General features: G+C 42.0%; 1 protein-coding gene across 1 annotated transcript in view; it reads right to left on the reverse strand.

The window, feature by feature from the left end:
• The window catches only part of MED27 (mediator complex subunit 27), a 377,771-nt gene that overhangs the window by 16,398 nt on the left and 341,550 nt on the right, over window positions 1-19,823 (reverse strand). The window contains exon 6 of the mRNA XM_040324410.1: window positions 7,531-7,572. Within this exon, the coding sequence (XP_040180344.1) occupies window positions 7,531-7,572 (42 nt within the window). The remainder of the gene's footprint in view (window positions 1-7,530; window positions 7,573-19,823) is intronic.

Genomic DNA, 19,823 nt, shown 5'->3' on the forward strand with positions numbered 1-19,823 from the left:
CCTGGTAAAAGTCTACAAGGGCCAAGTACACAGGCATGACCAATGCTAAATTCGATTTCTGCCCAAGGAGAAGTAAACATTGCACGGGATGCAGTTATGCTTCAAGGGGTAGGTAAGAAACTCAGGGAGCACAGCTTATTTATTGTTCGAAATAGAAAATTTGTTGTTAAAGCAGTTTTCCAGACACATTTCCTATTCAGGGCAAAATAACACGTTACTATTTAAATTAGTCGTCTTCCCCACACTAACACGTTAGCACAGAGGTTATATTTTTACATCAAGCTGATCTTTATTACATATAAAAAATAAAACCAAGACTAAAATTTTCCTTTGAGGTCTGAGTAAGTGTGACAAGTGTAACATTCAACCCTTATTACCTACAAAGTTGCAGAACACAGTGAACCGTTGTACTGAAGTGCAACTTGCCTTTTAGCTATTGATGTTTGCTAATGTACGTCCGCCCGGACATGATGATAATGTGACATATGCTTCTTCATGTTGACTGTACGAAGGGTATTGATCGCACTGCACAAAGGAGAACTGATAAATACGATTTGGTTGTAACATTCCGACCCTATTAGTCTCATTTGAAGGCTTCTGGGAAGAAAGATGGGGGACGGCTTTGTGAATGACCATGAAGTTGTGCCCTCTCTCACCTTGAGCACGTATTATCAATAGGCCGATCTATGGGCCTCATGAATGCATTCATCGTCTGGCACTTTAGCTTACTTGCATAATATTGATGAGAATACATTTTCATACATTACGCAGCTAACACTGTCTCTGCAACGGCCCCAGAGCACCTCTTCTGTACAGCAGGGGGGCGCTTCTGCCCTGCGGCCTTACCCAGTCACATCTCACATTCATTTACCTGGCCACAGGAAACAGGCCAGTCTGTGGGACGAGCAAAATTTGCACTAAGGGGTCTCTGTGGAGATCTTAATATTTTCTTTTTTGTGTTTGATTGATTACAGCAACAAGGAAAAAAATAGCAAGCCTTCAGGAAAAGGTGAGCAATAGAAAATATTCTGATTTAATTATTTCTTAAAACTGGGGAATCATTTTTTTTTTTTTTTTTAAACGTGAATACGATTTATTTTATGTAAACCTCCTAATCTTGTGCATTAAGGTTTATATTCCCTTATTTCTACATATAATCTAAATTTATATGCCAGATTTTACGCATTGTTCTGACTGACAGCCATTGGATGGTGCACACACAAATCTATCTAAAACACAAGTTTTAATCGTTTTTGTGTTCCTATTGGGTTCCTGTCTTGGAGACACAACAGGAAGTGATAGGAATGCTCTCCAAAGTAAGGGGATATCCCCCTTGGACAGTTGTCCTGAAGAAGAGTTCCCTATTGAACGTGGAAATGGTTACCAGAACAGAAAGTGACAGCTTAGAAGGAAAGCGACTGCATGTTCGGAGGCACTGTAAACCCAAAAGCTCCTGCATAAAATCGAAACAAATAAGCGTAAAGGAACTACAAGCGAAAGCATTCTATACTTGCCTTTAAAGCAATTTATGTGTTTTTTTATATATTTCCATATGCCTAGTTTTGTCATCGTCTTAAAGATGTTTGCATGTTTATAGAGAAGCTTTAAGATTTGAATTTGTCTAATAACCATCCTGTAACAGCAGAAATAACATATTAGCCACTTAAGATGTGCACGGTTTGTAATAGGTCGGCCAACTCATAGTCCTGCACTATAAGAAGGAGCACTAAAGCAAAACCACTATGTAGCACTGCAAAGCAGGGAGCAGAGCCTGCATATGTAATGAGCAAATATGGCTGCTACATGTACATATAAAATACTATAAACAGAAACAATTTTGCTTATAACAGACCACTACCCCCCCAGCCCCCCCCCCCCTGATGATTTTTACTTTTCATATGCTTGTCCACCACTCTTTCTGCCTGCTATAAGCCTTCCTAAGCCCCAGGTCAGTCTGTGTTGGAGCATACATGGGGCGATTGGCTTCACCCGCTGCCATCATGTGACATCACTCAGACCTGGTGATTGGCTGCTCAGGTATCAAACATTACATAGTGGGAGGAAGCGAGTTAAATGCTCCCCTTACCCTAAAGTACCAGCAATTTTTTAAGGGCTCCAGCACGCAAATGGATTGGTGAGGAATGGAGAAGGTATCACTGGTTAGAAGATGAACTTATCAAAGAACTTTCCTCCAGTCCTGGCATTCGAAACAATACACCAGCAGATTTTCTAAAATATTTGAACAAAAAAATTCCCAGTGCATTCTATGACTTGACAAATGTTGTTCATAATGTATTCCCTTAATTTGCATAGATTTCCTTTCACATCCTGTTTGTTTATGGGGCAGGAAGTGAAGGGAAATCTCTGCAATGGGATAGGGATGGTAAAAAATAAACTGACAGGGGCTATAACCATTCCTTACCCTATACAAAATGAAAAAAAAAAAAAGGGTTATCTATAGTTATACTTTAAGCACAAATTTCTGATAATTTTATGGAGAGGACGAAGAAGATATAACCATGCCAATGGTGCAGCAGAAAATGTATAGCACCGTGAGGAAGGTTTGTGGTCCAGGATGATAGGACAGTCAAAATTAGAAGCAGCACCCTCCCACCCCCACAGTTGCAAAATGGCGGCCACCCGCATACCGGAAGCAGTGCGACCGCTTTATTGGGTTGCTAGACTAGACTAGTTTGCCTCTTAGCCCAGTGCGCCCCATAAGACTGGCGCTACACTAACAGTGTAGCGCAAGCCGGGGGGACTCTTTCCGTGCTGCCCCCCCCGCAAAGTGCTGCCCTAGGCCTGGGCCTTGTTGGCCTAGGCCAGGATACAGCGTTGCTTAGCTCTTGCCACACCATACAGTAAAAAGTGTTGTTTTTAAACATGTAAGGTATGACACCTTATTACATTTATAGTTGTAAATAAGCTGGTGTGGTGGTGGATAGCTGGTCATCTAAAGTGCACTTAACGTTTAATTAAGACATAGGGGTATGTGTAACTCACTGCTAGATGTTGGGCTTTTATCAGCCTAATGAAATGACTGTGAAATAGTTAATGTGGAACAGATAGACTTAATCATGCCAACTTCCCAATGGTGCATTCAGAGCTTTTGTTTAGCGTTTTTAAAGCTCTGCGTGCCACTGACTGTTGTGTTTACTACTCGCCGTCATTTATTTATCCTTCTCCTGGCTACCTGGAGTTCCATCAGAACAGGGCATATCTCTTCCAGAACCCTTTGTGCCCAAAGGCGATCAGGGAGGCTGGCCGGAGCTACAGAACACACTCTAAACAGCCCATTTACTGGGAAAGTTTAAATGCCAAGAAACAAAAAAATAGAAAGAGAACTGAAATATGCCTATCTGTGGTCAACGGGGAACCCTATTCATCCTCTATTGTGCCAGCTCCCCTTTGAGAATCAAACTCTCCCTTTTATCCTGACTCTATTGTTAACAGACAATGCCAGTTAGATTTAGACTTGCAGCATACAAAGGGAAGGCGTAGAGGCATGGCTCTGCTCCCTGGTATGAAGTTCATGATCACTCCAGAGGGTGTTCAGTAATGTGAAGCTTAAAATTAGTAGCTATGAGACCAGTTCCTCATCCATAGTAAGAGCTGCTATTTAAGATTTAATGTGCTATAATGTCAAAAAGAGGGCACCAAATAATGCATTTTCTTGCTTTAAATGTGATATTTAGACAAATTTAAAAAGTTGACGGTATAATATACAGTACAACAATTTTAATTTTCATAATTAAAGTGTTCTCTGTTCACGTTGGTTTCCTTCTTGTCTAGCGCCACTAAGAGAATGATTTATCCAGCCTAGTGAAACCAGGTAGATGAAATTATTGCAGGTGTCAACACGGTGATGAACATGCAACACATGGGGGAAAGGAGGTTGGGTATACTTTGCCAGCAAGCATAGCTTTAGTCATGATGGTGACCACCACTGATAAACCAGCACTCCCTAGAAAGAACATAATGGGGGGTAATTTACTAAAACTGGAGAGTGCAAAACCTGGTGCAACTATGCATAGAAACCAATCAGCTTCCAGGTTTTATTGCCAAAGCTTAATTGAACAAGCTGAAGTTAAAAGCAGATTGGCTACCATGGACAGCTGAACTAGATTCTGAGTGCACCAGTTTTAGCAAATTTCCCCCAATATGTCCATCCAACCTCAAAGCATTTGTAGGGTAAAAAAGCCTTCTTGTTACAAAAATATAACAATGTAAAAAATATGCTGCTGAATAAAAGTGCTTGTACACCTAAAAACAAAAAATTCAAGGTCAGTCTGTCCCCCAGTATAATCTTCCCCCGCTCCGGTCAATCTGTGCCCCAGTATAATCCCCCCCCCCCACTGTTCAGTCTATTCCCCAGCATAACACCCCCCAGGTCAATCTGTCCCCAAGTATTACCCCCCTCTCTCCTCATTGGCTAACTGACTTTGATTGACAGCAGACAGAGGCATCTTAAATATTAATTGGACCCTGGGCAAATATTTTCTTGCCCCCATGCAATTTCTATCTCCACTCCAACACTTTATCAGTTCATGATGCTTCTTGGCATTCAGTAACTGTCTTGCTTGCGGTATGTACGAGCAGACAGCGCCATACACTGACAGTCTGTAGGAGTCCTGCATCGCACCCGTGATCAGTTGATCGCAGGCTCTGAATAAAAAAAGATAATAAATGCACAATTTTGTACCTGCAAAAATATGTCTATTTATTGTTTCTTTAAAAAGGTGAACTTATACTTTAAGTGGTGATAACACATCTAGAGACTTATGTAACAGATTTCATGTCAATGAGACCAATAGACTGACATGACTTCCTTATGGATGCAAAAAAGGCTTAGTTAAAAGTTGTTCCAAAAGTTGTATTTTTTTATTAAAAATAAACACATCATACTTGCATGCTTTGTGCAATGGTTTTGCATAGAGTAGCCCCGATCCTCCTCCTCTTTGGTTTCCCGCCAGTGTTTCTGTCCCCTTCTTTACCGAGCGCCCGCAGAGCAAGCAGCAATTGTGCATGCTCACTCCCAAGCTGGCTCTGTGTGTTAATAGGACACACAGAGTGTGGCTCCGGCCCGCCACCCCTGCTCCCTCCTCACTGACTGTGATTGGCTTTTGAAGCTATGTTTCAATAAGAGAACGATTTGAGAAAACGGAGGCTCCCGAGTACAGCATTGGATCGAGATGGGGTTCAAATTTGGAGGGGGGAAACACAGTGAATCCTGTGCGCTTCTAACAGCGCATCCAAATTGCACTGTGTTCATGCAATCTGCTGTGGGTGTCAATGTTAAGTAATTGACACCCCAAAAACAGGTTGTAAAAGCTGTGCGATTGCCTGAATCGGTGTCAACACCAATGGGATCCAACTCCAGCGAGGCAATAAACTGCCTGCACCTTTTTTCATGCAGGTGTGGCGTGATTTAAGCAGCACAACAAAGAATCGCATGTGATTTGAACAAGAATGTGGTGCAATTCCTGTCCAAATCACAAGCGGTTTCCTGCACTGCTAATGTGTGAACCCAGGCTAAAGGTTTTTACCTTCATGTATAGAATTTACAACCACTTTAGGATAAAATATGGATTGGACATCTGAGATGACAATAGATAGTAGTGTTCTTCTGCTGTGAAATACCTTGACTGCCAATTGGATTACCCACATTCAGAGCGATTACACATGTCATCAGCAACATTTAAAAGGGGTTGTAAAGTTATAATTTTTTTTTTAGTTTATAGTGTCCCCGAACTTGGTCTTCTGGGGTCCCTCGGTGGCTGTCTCGGCTTCTTCACACAAGAATGTAACACATTCATGCGAGCAAGCTTTGGTGTTGAGTTCCTGTGGGCGTGCTCCCGTGATACAGCAGGTGGCTATTGCAGCTCACTGTATCACTCGGCCTCGCCCCCGGCGCACCGTGTCACTGGATGTGATTGACAGCAGTGCGAGCCTATGGCTGTGCTGCTTTCAATCCATCCAGTGTAGCCAATCAACGGCCAGGCTCGAAAACGAGGACGACGGGGGTGAACACGGGACTTAAGGTGCATTAAGGTGAAAAAACATTTACCTTTACAACCCCTTTAAAGACCAATTAAAGACCATCAAGCAGTGTGTCTTCATTATGTGTTGTAACTGGCACAGACCAGGAATCAATCCAGAGGCAGTCTATTGGACATAATGACATTGGGGACAAGAATTTACCTGTCACCATTCTATCTGGTTGCGGGGGCACTCAGTGCTGCCGCTCCTATTCCTATCCTAGCTACTAGTGCAGCAGTCACCTCCCAACCATAGAAAGGCTGCATGGGGCAGGGTCAGAGCGTCAGTGGAGGTCCCGGGCCCCCAATTTGCAGGCAAAAGGGGGTCAAGGGGCAGCTGCTTTGGGTCCTGCAATAATGATTGGGCCTGGTTAGCTGTCCCTTTTGCCCTTCATTAAAGATGTCAATGAAGATAGGTGTGCTCTGTTCTGCATTACCTGAGGGGAGGGAGTGATAAAGCTTCAGCAATGTCAAAAGGATATTCAGATTTTAGTCGCACCCCTGACCCATGCCATGCTGAGCATAATAGAAGAGAAATTATGTATTGATAATATTAATGGTAAAGTGCTTCACCTCTAAACTGATTGAGGGTGGTGATTTCTGATTGAGGACATTTTTTAAATGTGCCTTTCACTTCAATGCCGAGATAGTATTTCACAAAGTGCCAGGAAATAAAGCTAAGTTACGTTAATGCAAGTGGTAGCCTGCACGGTCTATGCCTGTCTTTTTTTTTTCCTTGCTCATAGTTACTCTTTAGGTCAGGTTCACACTGGTATGACAGGACTGTTGTACCACCGTCATCCTTCTTTGCCATGCAACATCTGTCCTACATTGGTCCTACTTCCATTTAACTTGAATGAACAAGATAAAATGACAAGGATCCTACTTTGGCCCTACTTCAGCCCATTGAATATCACTGAAGTCGGACCAAAGTAGTACAGGGAGCATTTTCAAAGTCGAACTGGCTTCTGTCCGACAAGTTAAGACGGCTCTCATAGGGAACCATTGATTTGCACATGTCATGCGTCATGAGCTCCCAACGTCGGAGCGTTTGTCATACAAGTGTGAACCCAGCCTTGCGTTACTCAACTGGGGTAAGTTATATTGCAAGAGCTACAAAAAGAAAAAAGGGTTTAATCTTTGAAATTTAAACTAAAGAAGTCAAGTGAAAAAATGAAGTAGGAAAATAAGACATGCCAAAGAAAGAGTTAAATCGCTATCTCTAGCACTTTAATTAACAAAATCAAAGTTGCATTGACAAAGGATTATTTAGGTTAATTCTACAATGTTTGTCTTAGCGCTACCTGACATAGCAAAGTAAATCTGCTTTAATTATTTGGACAGGTCTCTGCGGAGCAGCAAGGGCGAGCAATGATGTTCTTTAACCATTAGGTTGGTTGTACACGTTGGTTGGTGATACAAGAGCAATAACAGACCTTTTGTAGGCACAGTATTTACAATATTGCATAATAGGAAATTAGGTTGATCTTACCTTTTGAAAGACCTGATAGTTGGACTTCGACCAAATGTCCAGCTGTAACAGAAGAAACAAGCTGGTTAGATATTGGTGCAGCATTACTTCAGAACCTACTCCAAAATTATATTATGGACCGACATGGGTGGGTTGACTCGATCAACAGCTGTTGACATCTGTTAGGGAGCCCACAGACACCACCAGGGAAACTCTATAGATATTTGACCACTTCAAGACTGGACAGTTTCACCCCCTTCCTGCTTAGACCATTTTTCAGATTTCAGCACTGTCACGCTTTGAATGACAATTACTCAATCATCCAACACTGTACCCAAATAAATGTTGCATAATTTGAGACAGATAGAGCTTTCTTTAGTATTTTTTTTAACTTTTTTGCTATATAAAAATGCACAAAAATACCAATTATTTTCAAAAAGAAATGTTTTTTCTTAGATTCCGCTATAAAACGTTGCAAATAATCTTTTACCATAAATTTAGGTCAATATTGTATTCTGCTATTTTTTTTTTTGCAAAAAAACAAAAACAAAGACATTATTGTATATTAGTTAGTCTGCATGAAAGTTATAGAGTCTACAAACTACGGTATTTAAAAATGTATCAATCCTGCCCATTTCAATTCTTGAGGCCCTAAAATGGCAGGACAGCACAAGTACCCCCAAAATGACCCCCTTTTTGGAAAGCAGACAGTTCAAAGTATTTAGTAAGACACATGGTGAATTTTTTGAAGTTGTAATTTTTTGCCACAGAATTCTTTTTATTACAGGTACATATATAGCATAATCAATTTACACTGTGCTTTACACATATATATTGTACATTCACATCAGTCCCCTTCCTTACCACAAGGAGCTCACAATCGAAGGTTCCTAACTCACATTCATACATACACATACCTACTAGGGGGAATTTAGGAACCAATTAAGCTACCAGCATGTCTTTGGAGTGTGGGAGGAAACTGCAGTACCCAGAGGAAACCCATGCAGACGCAGGGAGAACATGCAAACTCCAGGCAGGTAGTGTCATGGTTGGGATTTGAACCAATGACCCCAGTGTTGCAAGGCGCAAGTACTACTACTTACCCACTGTCATTTTCACAAGTTTTTTCTCACTCACACACATACACACCATAGGCATACTTAAATTTACACACCAAAACACATTTTTCACTTCCAAGTATGCAGGATACCATGTATGAGACTTTTTCATAGCCTAGACACCTAGAGGTGCCCGAAATCCAAGGAACACCTTCTGGCTTTCTGGGGACATAAATTACTGCTGTAATTTCCTGTGTAACACTACATATTTGTGGAGACCCTGGAGCACCGGGTTGGTGAAAACGCTCACAAAATGGCCACATTTTGGAAAGCAAACACTCCTAGGTTTGTTTTTTTCGGCACAGTGAATTTGTCAGTGAAGGTTCACATGATGATACAGCCGGACTTGTTCTGTAAAGCTGAAGACAATTTGTAACGTCTTCAAGCCACTTCCTCAGATGCAATGTCAGAAAGATACCTTAGCATTAAGGCTTCATGCACACAGGGAGTTAGAAAACATTTGCTGCAAAGCCACTACCAACGCCAGGCAAAAAGCAGCTGTAAAAATGTGCTTTTAGTAGTGTTTTGCATAGGTGTTATTGCACGTTTAGCCAAGCTAGCTTTTAGCAGTGTTTCTCTGCCTCTATTCAAAATTAATGGAACTCATTGATTTGAACAGAAGTTGCACTACAAGTCATATCATGAGAATCCGACTTGCAGTGCGGCTTGTGCCCTAAGGATCTTCAAGAGGAACCCTTGGCAAAAAAACAAAAAACAAACACACACTGGTAACACCCCCCCCCCCCTCCAAGAGCATACCACACCCTTCTGATATGGATTTTTAAGGGGAACCCCCCAAAAAATTGTTGTGGGATCCCCCCCAAAATCCGTACAAGAACTTATCAGAGCATGCAGCCCGGCAGGTCAGGAAGAAGAGGGGGGGGGGGGGGCGAGCTAGGTCGGGTGGGTGCTTTGGGGCAGGTGACAAGGGCCTCTTCCCGGCAACCCGGGCCGTTGGTTGTCGGGATCTGTGGGCAGGGGGCATATCGGAATCTGGAAGTCCCATTTAACAAGGGAGCCTTCCAGATCCTGGCCCCCAAAACTCCCTGTATGAATGAGTATGGGGTACATTATTGCACCCCTACCCATTCACCCAAAAAAAGTGTGAAAAATAAAAACAGTACACAGGTTTTTGATAGTAATTTATTAAAGCAGCTCCGGCATCTCTTCTTCTGATTTCTTCTCCCTCCGGCAATGTCTTCATCCTCTGGATCTTCTTCCTCCGCTAAGGTCTCCTGCCGCCGGATCTCCTCTCTCCCCTGTCTTCTCCTGCCACTGGTTCTCCTCTCTCCGCTGTCTTTTCCTGCCGCCAGTTCTCCCCTCTCTGATGTCTTCTCCTGTTGCCGGTTCTCCTCTCTGCCCTGTCTTCTCCTGCTGCCATTTCCCCTCTCTCTGCCATCTTCTCCCTCTTCCGGGTCTCCTCTCTCTGTTCTTCTTCCGATGTTCTCCTAACACTCTCTCCTGCTGTAATGCTGGGTCCACCATGTGCCATTCCTTATATAGCCATGGGACGGGGCCACCCAGTGACGTCATCAGTAGGCCCTGCCCCTTGTGACATCACTACCTGGGGCATGATGAGACTGTGCACAAGGGGGCACCCGGTGACGTCAATGAGTGGCCCCGCCCCAAGGCTATATAAGTAACCGCACATAGTGGACCCGGCGTTGAAGTGGGCAAGAGCATCGGAAGAAGAACAGAGGGAGAACCAGCAGCAGGAGGAGACAGCGGAGAGAGAACTGGTGGAGGGAGAATAACCAAAGGATGAATAAATAGGCAGAGGGAGAAGAAATCAGAAGGAGAGGAGACGCCAGAGCTGCTTTAATTACTTTGTCAAAAACATGTGTACTTTTTTATTTGACACTTTTTTTGGGTGAATGGGTACAGCAGCTGTAAAAACACCCTGCGTGCATGAGGCCTTATAAATCACACATGTAGCACAGACACCTTAATGCAGGACTTGCAGAGTCGCCCCCGAAGTTGTGCCGCCGCAGTGTGAACCAGCTCTTACATGGCTAAACATGTGAATTGTTGTCAAATTACCAGCTTAGAGATGTCAAAACAGCATTTTAAAGTGAAGTACAGACGGTGTTGAAGGTCCCCACCCCAGTTCAAGCATGATTCTTCAAATTTACATACATTTATTGCCTTCTTCACACCTCTTGTATTATTTGTCCTGTCTGTTCAAAATGTGCTCCTCACTCCTGAAATTAGGTCCCCTTCCTTAAAGTGATTGTAAAGAAAACATTTTTATTTAAAAAAACATGTCATACTTACCTGCTCTGTGCAGTGGTTTTGCACAGAGCAGCCCTAATCCTCTATGACCCTCACCCTTGCCGAGTGCCCCCATAGTAAGCTGCTTGCTATGGGGGCATTCATGCCTGCTTGCTCCCAAAGTGGAGTGGTGAAAGTTATTTATGGTTGAATTCACACAAATATGTTCTTAATGCTTTTTACATAAATTATTTGTATACACGGTTAGGTTATATTAATTGACTCAAGATTTATGATCAAAAAAATGTTGTTTGAAATTTCAAATACCTTTATCACTTAGAGGAAAGATTACATCATATGTAGATTTTTTATTTTTTTTTATGTGTGTGCGCGCATGTGTGGCCAGTGCTGAACTGTTTTAGTCCATTTAACCTAATATTCCAAGAATGAAACGTTACAGCAGACATAAAGATTTAAATATATAAATAGAAACTAAGATCCTATTGCGTCACCAGGGTTCCTCATAGGGTCGCAGTCCAAGGGGGAGAGTGCACAGCACACACACACAACAGGACATAGAAAAAATAAAAATCACAAATATATCCCAGAGACAACTAGAGACTAAATGTCGCACTCCCCTGCCCTACTAAACCAGAACCAAGCGGGCTTCATCCCAGAATTATATCCTACAGTGGAGAACATTACCAAAGACAAAAAGTAAAGATATTAAGGCAGCTCTAAGCTATACAACAATACCCTCTTTATTTAAAGCACAAGCAAGGTGGCCAAAGACCATCCATATGGATGGTTAAGTACATTTTCTTGACTTGAGTGCTTTTTTCTCTTTGATTTATACGGATGGCTCCCACACCGAGCACAACCACATTTTACACAGTTGAAGGAGTTCTCCCGTGTTATTTAGTTGCCAACAAAGGGAGGACAGTAGCCTTGCTACAAACTACAAGAGTACCATATGTGATGACAAGGATATCCCTCCCTGGGAGTTTTCCAGTTGTTGATTGATAACTTAACCACATCGCTGTCACTTTAAGAACATGATCTTTACTCTGGGACTGCTAGCTGCTCATCAAATGCCCACACTAAGAATTATAGGCAATTGTTAGAACTGTAAATCACTATTCACACCGCTGTCCCCATCATGCTGCCACAAACACAATATATACCTCGAATAGACAAAATATATTGTGCAAAAAAACTGCTAAACAAATGTCCCAATGCAGTCCAAAAAATGTTTTCAGCAACAAAGTCTCCCAGGCTTGTGGATTTTCCCCTTCCGGGTATTTGCAGGATGATACACAGCACCTCTCCTTCACCACTCCACCAGCAATCTTATCCAGTCCCTTGGCCTCAACTTCTCATACCACATTTACCATGAATAAGAACATAGTGTAAACCCGTTTTTCCCTGAAGACGCCTGATTTGCTGGCAAAACAGGTTTGGCAGGACTACACTGTGACATCATTTCTGGTCTGTGGAATGTTTCCTGGTTTTACTGCATGTTTATCTTTAAACACGTGTAATGTATTAGTGGAATGTTTTTATTTTAATAAAATTGGTTTTATACTATGCAAGCTCCCCCCTTCTATTCCTATACATGGTGGATGTGGCAAGAGGAGTGGAGGCCAAGGGAGTGGAGGGGATTGCTGGTGGAGCGGTGAATGGGAGGTACTGTGTATCATTCTGCACAGACTCGGGAGGGGAATATCTACAAGCCTAGGAGACCTTTGCTGAAAAGCACAAAGTCAAAAAAATCTGGTGAGTGACACTGTGGGCACAGAGCAATGCATGTCACACTGTGAAATAGCAGCACAGAAGCACTTTATATTAGAGCACCCCAACAGTGGCGTCTCCAGCTTTCATATTTAGGGGGGGCACATGGGGGGCAGGGACAAAAGTAGGGGGGCCAACTATAAAATGCAATTATATATATATATATATATATATATATATATATATATATCCTGGGGCCCTTTACTATGATCCCACTATGGGCCCTTTCACATGTTCTGCAGTGAGCTCCCTTCCTACTATACTGGGGCCCTCCAGGGTGGCAGAAAACAAGAGATATGTCACCAGTACACCAAGAAAATATAAGGGTCCAAAGCAGTGGGAGAACTATCAGGGTTGCAAAGGTTGTCTTGCCACCGGGCCCTGGTGTTCTGCCACTCTAGGGTTCCCCAGCTGTCCTGTCCCTGCTATTTACAGAGCTGGTCTGGCATCTGTCTCCTTGGCAGCGGCGGCATTCTATTAGGATCTAGTGCTGGTGACATTATGGGTGCATGCAGGGGAAGGCTGGCACTATTGGTTATAGAGAGCCGAGCCCCCAGCTGGTCACCTAGCAGCAGTAATGCTGTATAACCTTCTCTGTTGACATGCTGATCGGCATGTGATCCAGGTGATGCTCCCAGACAGATCTAATAAACAGAGTATTTATTAGCATCAAGAGTACAACCACATAAATATAATCAACCGTATGATCAGCAGCCATGTGGGCTCTATGCCTGTAAAGTGTGGGCTTTGATCAATAAAATCACTGATATTTATGACTAGGATTTGACTAAGAGCATCACCTGGATTGCATCCCGATCAGCATGCCAAAGAAGGGTCCACTGCTGCTAAGCAACCTGCAGGGAGCTCAACTGTCTACAACCAATAGAGATGGGCTTGGGTGTGTTTGAAATCCCACAAGCCCAATCCCGCCAGGAAGCAGACACTCCACAGTGCTAATCAATGTATGGGCTGCCTAAGAGCTAAGACCAGCTATAGACAGTTTAAATCTCAGCTGGTTCAGCAGAAACTGGCTGAGATTTGAACCATTAATGAGCAGATTCTCTTATAATTATCACTAGTGGTTGCTGTATAGCCACTGGTGATAATCACTGTTTGTCGGGAGAATATAATTGCTGGGCAGGAGGGATATTCCCCTGTCACCACTGTCTGTTGATGGGGGAATCATGCAAGTTTCTTTCCTGCAATCTGTGGATGCAGGAAATAAATTTGCACCGTATATTATCTGCCTAACTGAAAGTGAAAGTAAATTGTGAATGTTTTGAAAGAACAGGAGAGGGGGAGGGAGACAGATCGGGGGGGACAGAAGGGATGGAGATAATGTAGTTCAGTGATTACAGTGTACTGCAGTCTGCAGTGCACACACTTAAACAAGGCCCAGGCTAGAATATCTGGTTGTGTTAGCGCTCGCATTATGCAGTGTCGGCGAGCACAGGGAGGGGGAGGAATTCCCCGCAGAGCTTACGGGGGACGCTCTCCCTCTCGGGAAGCAAAATACAAAAATTGCAAAAAAAAAAAAAAACAGCATGATGTTAGGGGGGTCAGGGCCCCCTCTGCCCCCCCCTAGGGATGCCTCTGCACCCCAAGAAGTCATATCTTGGAGCACTTGAAGCACAATGACACTTTGCAAGACAGATATATAACCATCATTATTATTTTTTGTGAGCGTTTACATTTTTTCGGACTGCATTGGAACATTTGGTTTGCACAAAATTATTTTTTCCATTGGAGGTATATATTGTGTTTGTGGCAGCATGATAGGGACAGCGCTGTGAATAGTGATTTACAGTTTTCCAGTTGTACCTGATGCTCATTGTATAAGCCACGGTTTCACTCTCATTCCAGGCTGTAGATATAAGGACTGATCCTATGGGATACCCTTATGGACTCTACAGGTTACTAACCACATGTAGTGGCCCATCATATCACCCTTAGCTAGATTGATTCTACATCACAGCCCAAAGAATTTATCACATTGTTGGCCACACAGGGGCGACATTGTCCACATGTGGTCTGGACTTCTGCATATCCATGAGAAGATCTCTTAATGGACTTTAAATAACATGTAATTTCAAACCAGTCCTGGAACATATCTTACCAAAGAATCCCCTTTAAGGAATCTTCAGTAATATTCAGCTATGAGCTACACATTACCACTTTACAATACGAAGGAGGCAATGTTCTGTGTTTTTTTTATCTAGTCGATATAGACTGTACCCCCCATTGGGGCACATACGTTTATAAACGTGTGTCAATACCTTTGTTTTTCTTTTGTTTCTCTCTTTCTTTCTTTTTTTTGGGGAGAGGTTGTTACAAGTTTCCTGCAGCCACCATGGTTGTGTGTGTTTTTTTATTAATTGGCAAATTATGATTTTATGAGATAGTGGGTTTTGTATTGTTTAGATATTTGTGTCAAATAAAACGATTTTCTACATTCTTATGTGTCAGATCACTAGGACCTTTTACATTTACTTATGTATACAGCACACAGTGTGTACATTTGAGGTTGTGCTCAGTCAGGTTTTTACATCTGATCTTCATACATGAATGCACCGACAGCTCCATCTTAACTTAATTCAAGTTCACCCATCATAGATTTTTTTTTTTGTTCGTTTGTTCTTTTCCCATTCTGTCTTGAGGAAATCGTTTATCTTTTTTTTTTTTTTTTCAACCAAGTACAAGAAGGCATAACAGTGGCACCATATTGCAGATACTCATGCACCGTATAGGACTTCAATATGACAATTCACTATGGTTGGAAGTCAAGCAGAAGACCTTGTTGAATGCAGCAGAGCTTCTACCCAAGCTAGAGCACTTTCTGGTGTACAGAAAAGGGTTTGTCCTTGGCGCACAACTCCCGATTTAGCTGTAAAGTTCATTGGGCCAGATCCTCAAAAGGGATACGCCGTCGTATCCCTGTTTCTATCTTTGGAACTGATCCACAGAATCAGTTTCCAAGAGATAGACAGAAGATCCGGCATGTGTAAGAGACTTACACTGCCGGATCTTAGGATGCAGTACCGCATCCGCCACTCCGCCAATTAGCACTTACGGAGATCCACGAAGCTTTTACGCTTCGTTTTTTCTCCGTAAGTATTAAGTTGCATGTGTAAAATTAGGGCTGCTTTTACAAAGTGTAAACTGTTTACACCTTGTAAAAGTAGACCCTTCTGTCCAGCAATGCGTTTTTTTTTTGTTTTAAACATTTTTTCCCGCCGTATCTTTTTTTTCCCCGACGCAACTTTATTGACCCGACGCAATCCACAAAGCTCGGCGTAACGTAAATTCGCGCTATGCACGTCGGGAAAATGACGTCACAAGCATGCGCAGTACGGCCGGCGCAGGAGCGCGCCTAATTTAAATGGGAATCGCCCCCATTTGAAGAGGAACGCCTTGCGCCGGCGGAATTTAAGTTACACAGCGAAAATTTCTAGGTAAGTGCTTTGTGGATCGGGCTCTTAGGTAGAAATTTTAAGGCATTTTATGTTACGCCGGCTCTTTGTGGATCTGGCCCATTGTGTATGAAATGCTGAGGGCTTGGATTTTCTGCTGGCAAACTGGAATTGAGCACATAGTTTACAGACATGTAAAGCCCCAGTTCCAGTTAATGAAAAATAGCCACAAAGAATAATGCCGTCACCACCACGCTTCACCGTGGGCATGGTGTTTTTTTGGTGGTACTTTTTAGAATTATCGCAAAATTTTCTTTTTTATCTTGGGCTCGTCAGACCAGAACACATTTTCCCACATGCTTTTGACATGCTTGATGTAGGTTTTTGCATAATGTAGCCAGGCTTGGATGTTTTTCTTTATAAGAAAACTGGATGATGTGTGCTTATAGAGAAGAGTCAGCTAGCTAATAATGATTATGACTGCATATTGTAGAAATGTACAATCCAAACATCTCCAAGACCGCTAATGTTTCACTATAATTATATCTAACTTTTTGGTACGGAGGGCAACTCTGGTCTGAAATTCACCACCTCTCTCAGCTTTAACAGCCATTGTCTCACATGATGTCAGCACTTACTAACTGCATAATCTCTTGCCTCCACCACCAGCTGAATGTGTCCACCCATTTCATTTAGGTCCACCCATTTCTGCTTTAACAAAGCAAAATATGACAGGCTGATTAAAGTGGTTGTAAGCCCCTGAAATGCAAAATGAACAAAGCATAGCTTCATATAAAGCATACTTTCTTTGACCCAAAGCACCTAGCCTGGACCCTGGGCCTCCCTGTCTTCCTCCTGTATATGTCCATGTCACTCCTGACTGTTTTATCCAACACCAGGTCTGCCCCCCCCCCTCCTCTCATTGGAGGTGACTGACAACTTCAGTGAACTGATGATGTGCATGTTTCCCAGAATGGTAATGTAGGGGAAAGCGGGTTGTCCATTCCTCCAGATTCCCACCCACTGCCTCCTTAGAAGTATGATCTGCTCTGTGTATGGAAATGGAGGACTATGAAGGAGAGATTTCTTCAGCTTCAGGAGATACACCTCATGTTGGAGGATTTGTGTCATCATAGTTTATCACGTGAGGCTTGTCATTTCAGTGGGCTTATATATGAAGCAGCTCTAAAAAATGTAATTCAATATTATGAAAACACAAAAATAAATCAATATAATAACATCACACTTTTTAGGTGGAAAACGTGTAATAAGTTTGATGTCATTACATTGATTCATTGTGTTTTCACAATATTGAGTTCAATTTTTAAGCGCTGCTTCATATATTTAACACAATTCTTGCATTTGGTGTCACAGATTGCTTAAGCGGCTGCTCATTTGTAATTGATGTTTTAGCGTGGATATCCTGTATGAATTTTGATCTATATAAAGGTTTATTACCACTTTAAAACAATTCCTGCCTTCACTCATTGGATTGTCCTGGAAAATGTGTCAGGAACGATACATTTGGAGTTCAAAATGTAAATGTGGGAAGCATATTGCTTAGTTATCCATAGAAAGAAAATGTGTTAATATGCGACATATATCATTTTTCATCAGATAAACAGTCTGTTATACTTTAAGATTAAAAGGCACATTTCACCACATGCATTAAACAAAAATGTGACATTTATTAATGTTTTGCATTTTGAGTTTGCAATGCATTGGATCCAAGGTCAGTGTTATGGACTTTTGATTACAGGAAGTATCAATGGACTAGAAGTGTGGTGATATCACCACAATTAATGAGAACTAGACAGCCCTCTGCCGCTTTGGCAAATGGGACCTTCAGTCTCCTTATGCCGCGTACACACGATCATTTTTCGGCATGAAAAACAAAACAAAAAGTTTGCCCACACACCATCGTTTTTATAAAATGATGAAAAAAAGTGCGGTGACGTACAACACGTACGACGGCACTCTAAAGGGGAAGTTCTATTCGCCTTTGGGCTGCTTTAGCTGATTCCGTGTTAGTAAAAGACAATTCGCGCTTTTCTGTCTGTTACATCGTGATGAATGTGCTTACTCCATTATGAACGGTAGTTTTACCTGAACGAGCGCTCCCGTCTCATAACTTGCTTCTGAGCATGCGCGGGTTTAACCACTTAAGACCTGGACCTTTAGGCAGCTAAAGGACCCGGCCAGTTTTTGCGTTTCGGCACTGCGTCGCGGTCGTGCGACGTGGCTCCCAAACAAATTTGGAGTTTTTTTTTCCCCACAAATAGAGCTTTCTTTTGGTGGTATTTGATCACCTCTGCGGTTTTTATTTTTTGCGCTATAAACAAAAATAGCGCGACAATTTTGAAAAAAAAAATATTTTTTACTTTTTGCTATAATAAATATCCCCCAAAAAGATATACATTTTTTTTAGGCCGATACGTATTCTACATATTTTTGGTAAAAAAAAAAATCGCAATAAGCGTTTATCGGTTGGTTTGCGCAAAATGTATAGCGTTTACAAAATAGGGGATAGTTTTATTGCATTTTTATTCTTTTTTTTACTACTAATGGCAGCGATCTTTTTCGTAAAAGCGACATTATGGCGGACACTTCGGACAATTTTTACACATTTTTGGGACCATTGTCATTTTCACAGCAAAAAATGCATTTAAAATGCATTGTTTACTGTGAAAATGAAAGTTGCAGTTTGGGAGTTAACCACAGGGGCGCTGATGGGGTTATGTGTGACCTCATGTGTGTTTACAACTGTAGGGGGGTGTGGCTGTAGGTCTGACGTCATCGATTGTGTATCCCTATAAAAGGGATCACACGATCGATGCCTCGGCCACAGTGAAGAACGGGGAAGCCGTGTTTACACACAGCTCTCCCCGTTCTTCAGCTCCGGGGACCGATCGCAGGACTCCAGCGGCGATCGGGTCCACGGGTCACAGAGCTTCAGACCAGGGCGCGCCCCCGCGACCCACGGCTGGGTACTAGCACAGGATGTACCTGAACGTGCATGTGCCCAGCCGTGCCATTCTGCCGACGTAAATGTGCAGGAGGCAGTCCTTAAGTGGTTAAAACGTAGTTTTAGCCCACACACGATCATTTTTTACAACCCGAAAAACATTTTTTTTTTAAAACAATGTTAAAAAATGCAGCATGTTCGAATTTTTTTTTTCTTTTTTCAGAAGCCGAAAAACGATGTGAAGCCCACACACGATCATTTTAAATGACGTTTTTAAAAACGTCGTTTTTTTCATGCCGAAAAATTATCGTGTGTATGCGCCATTAGTCTCAGATATCTGTGAATGGATATTTGTCCAAACAAAATGTGTATAATTTTTTTTCACATAAATAGAGCTTTATTTTGGTGGCATTTGCAATATAAATAAAAATACATTTTTTTTTTACAAAACATATCCAATAAAGAAGATATAAAAAAGTCAAATTTCATCATAAATTTGGTTCAAAAGGTATTCTGCTAGAGGCGTTTAAATGGTTAAATCTGAATGATGACACAAGAATCTAAATTAGCGCTGCTCCTATCAATTACAATATAAACAAACGTGCTCAATACCAATATGGTGCAAAATAACCGTAATCAATAAAGTCCATAAAAATATATGAAACGTTGAGCTAGTGAAAAAGTTCAAATATTCAGGTGACTTTCTGCGACAACTTCTCTGCATGATTTACCTTTTTTTTGATGCAATGATTAAAAAAAATCAAATCAAAATAATCAGCAGTATTACACTATTTTGCTCTCTCCTCCGTCTTTGTTGGA

Source organism: Rana temporaria, chromosome 9 (genome assembly GCF_905171775.1).
Source record: "Rana temporaria chromosome 9, aRanTem1.1, whole genome shotgun sequence".
Lineage (NCBI taxonomy): Eukaryota > Metazoa > Chordata > Amphibia > Anura > Ranidae > Rana > Rana temporaria.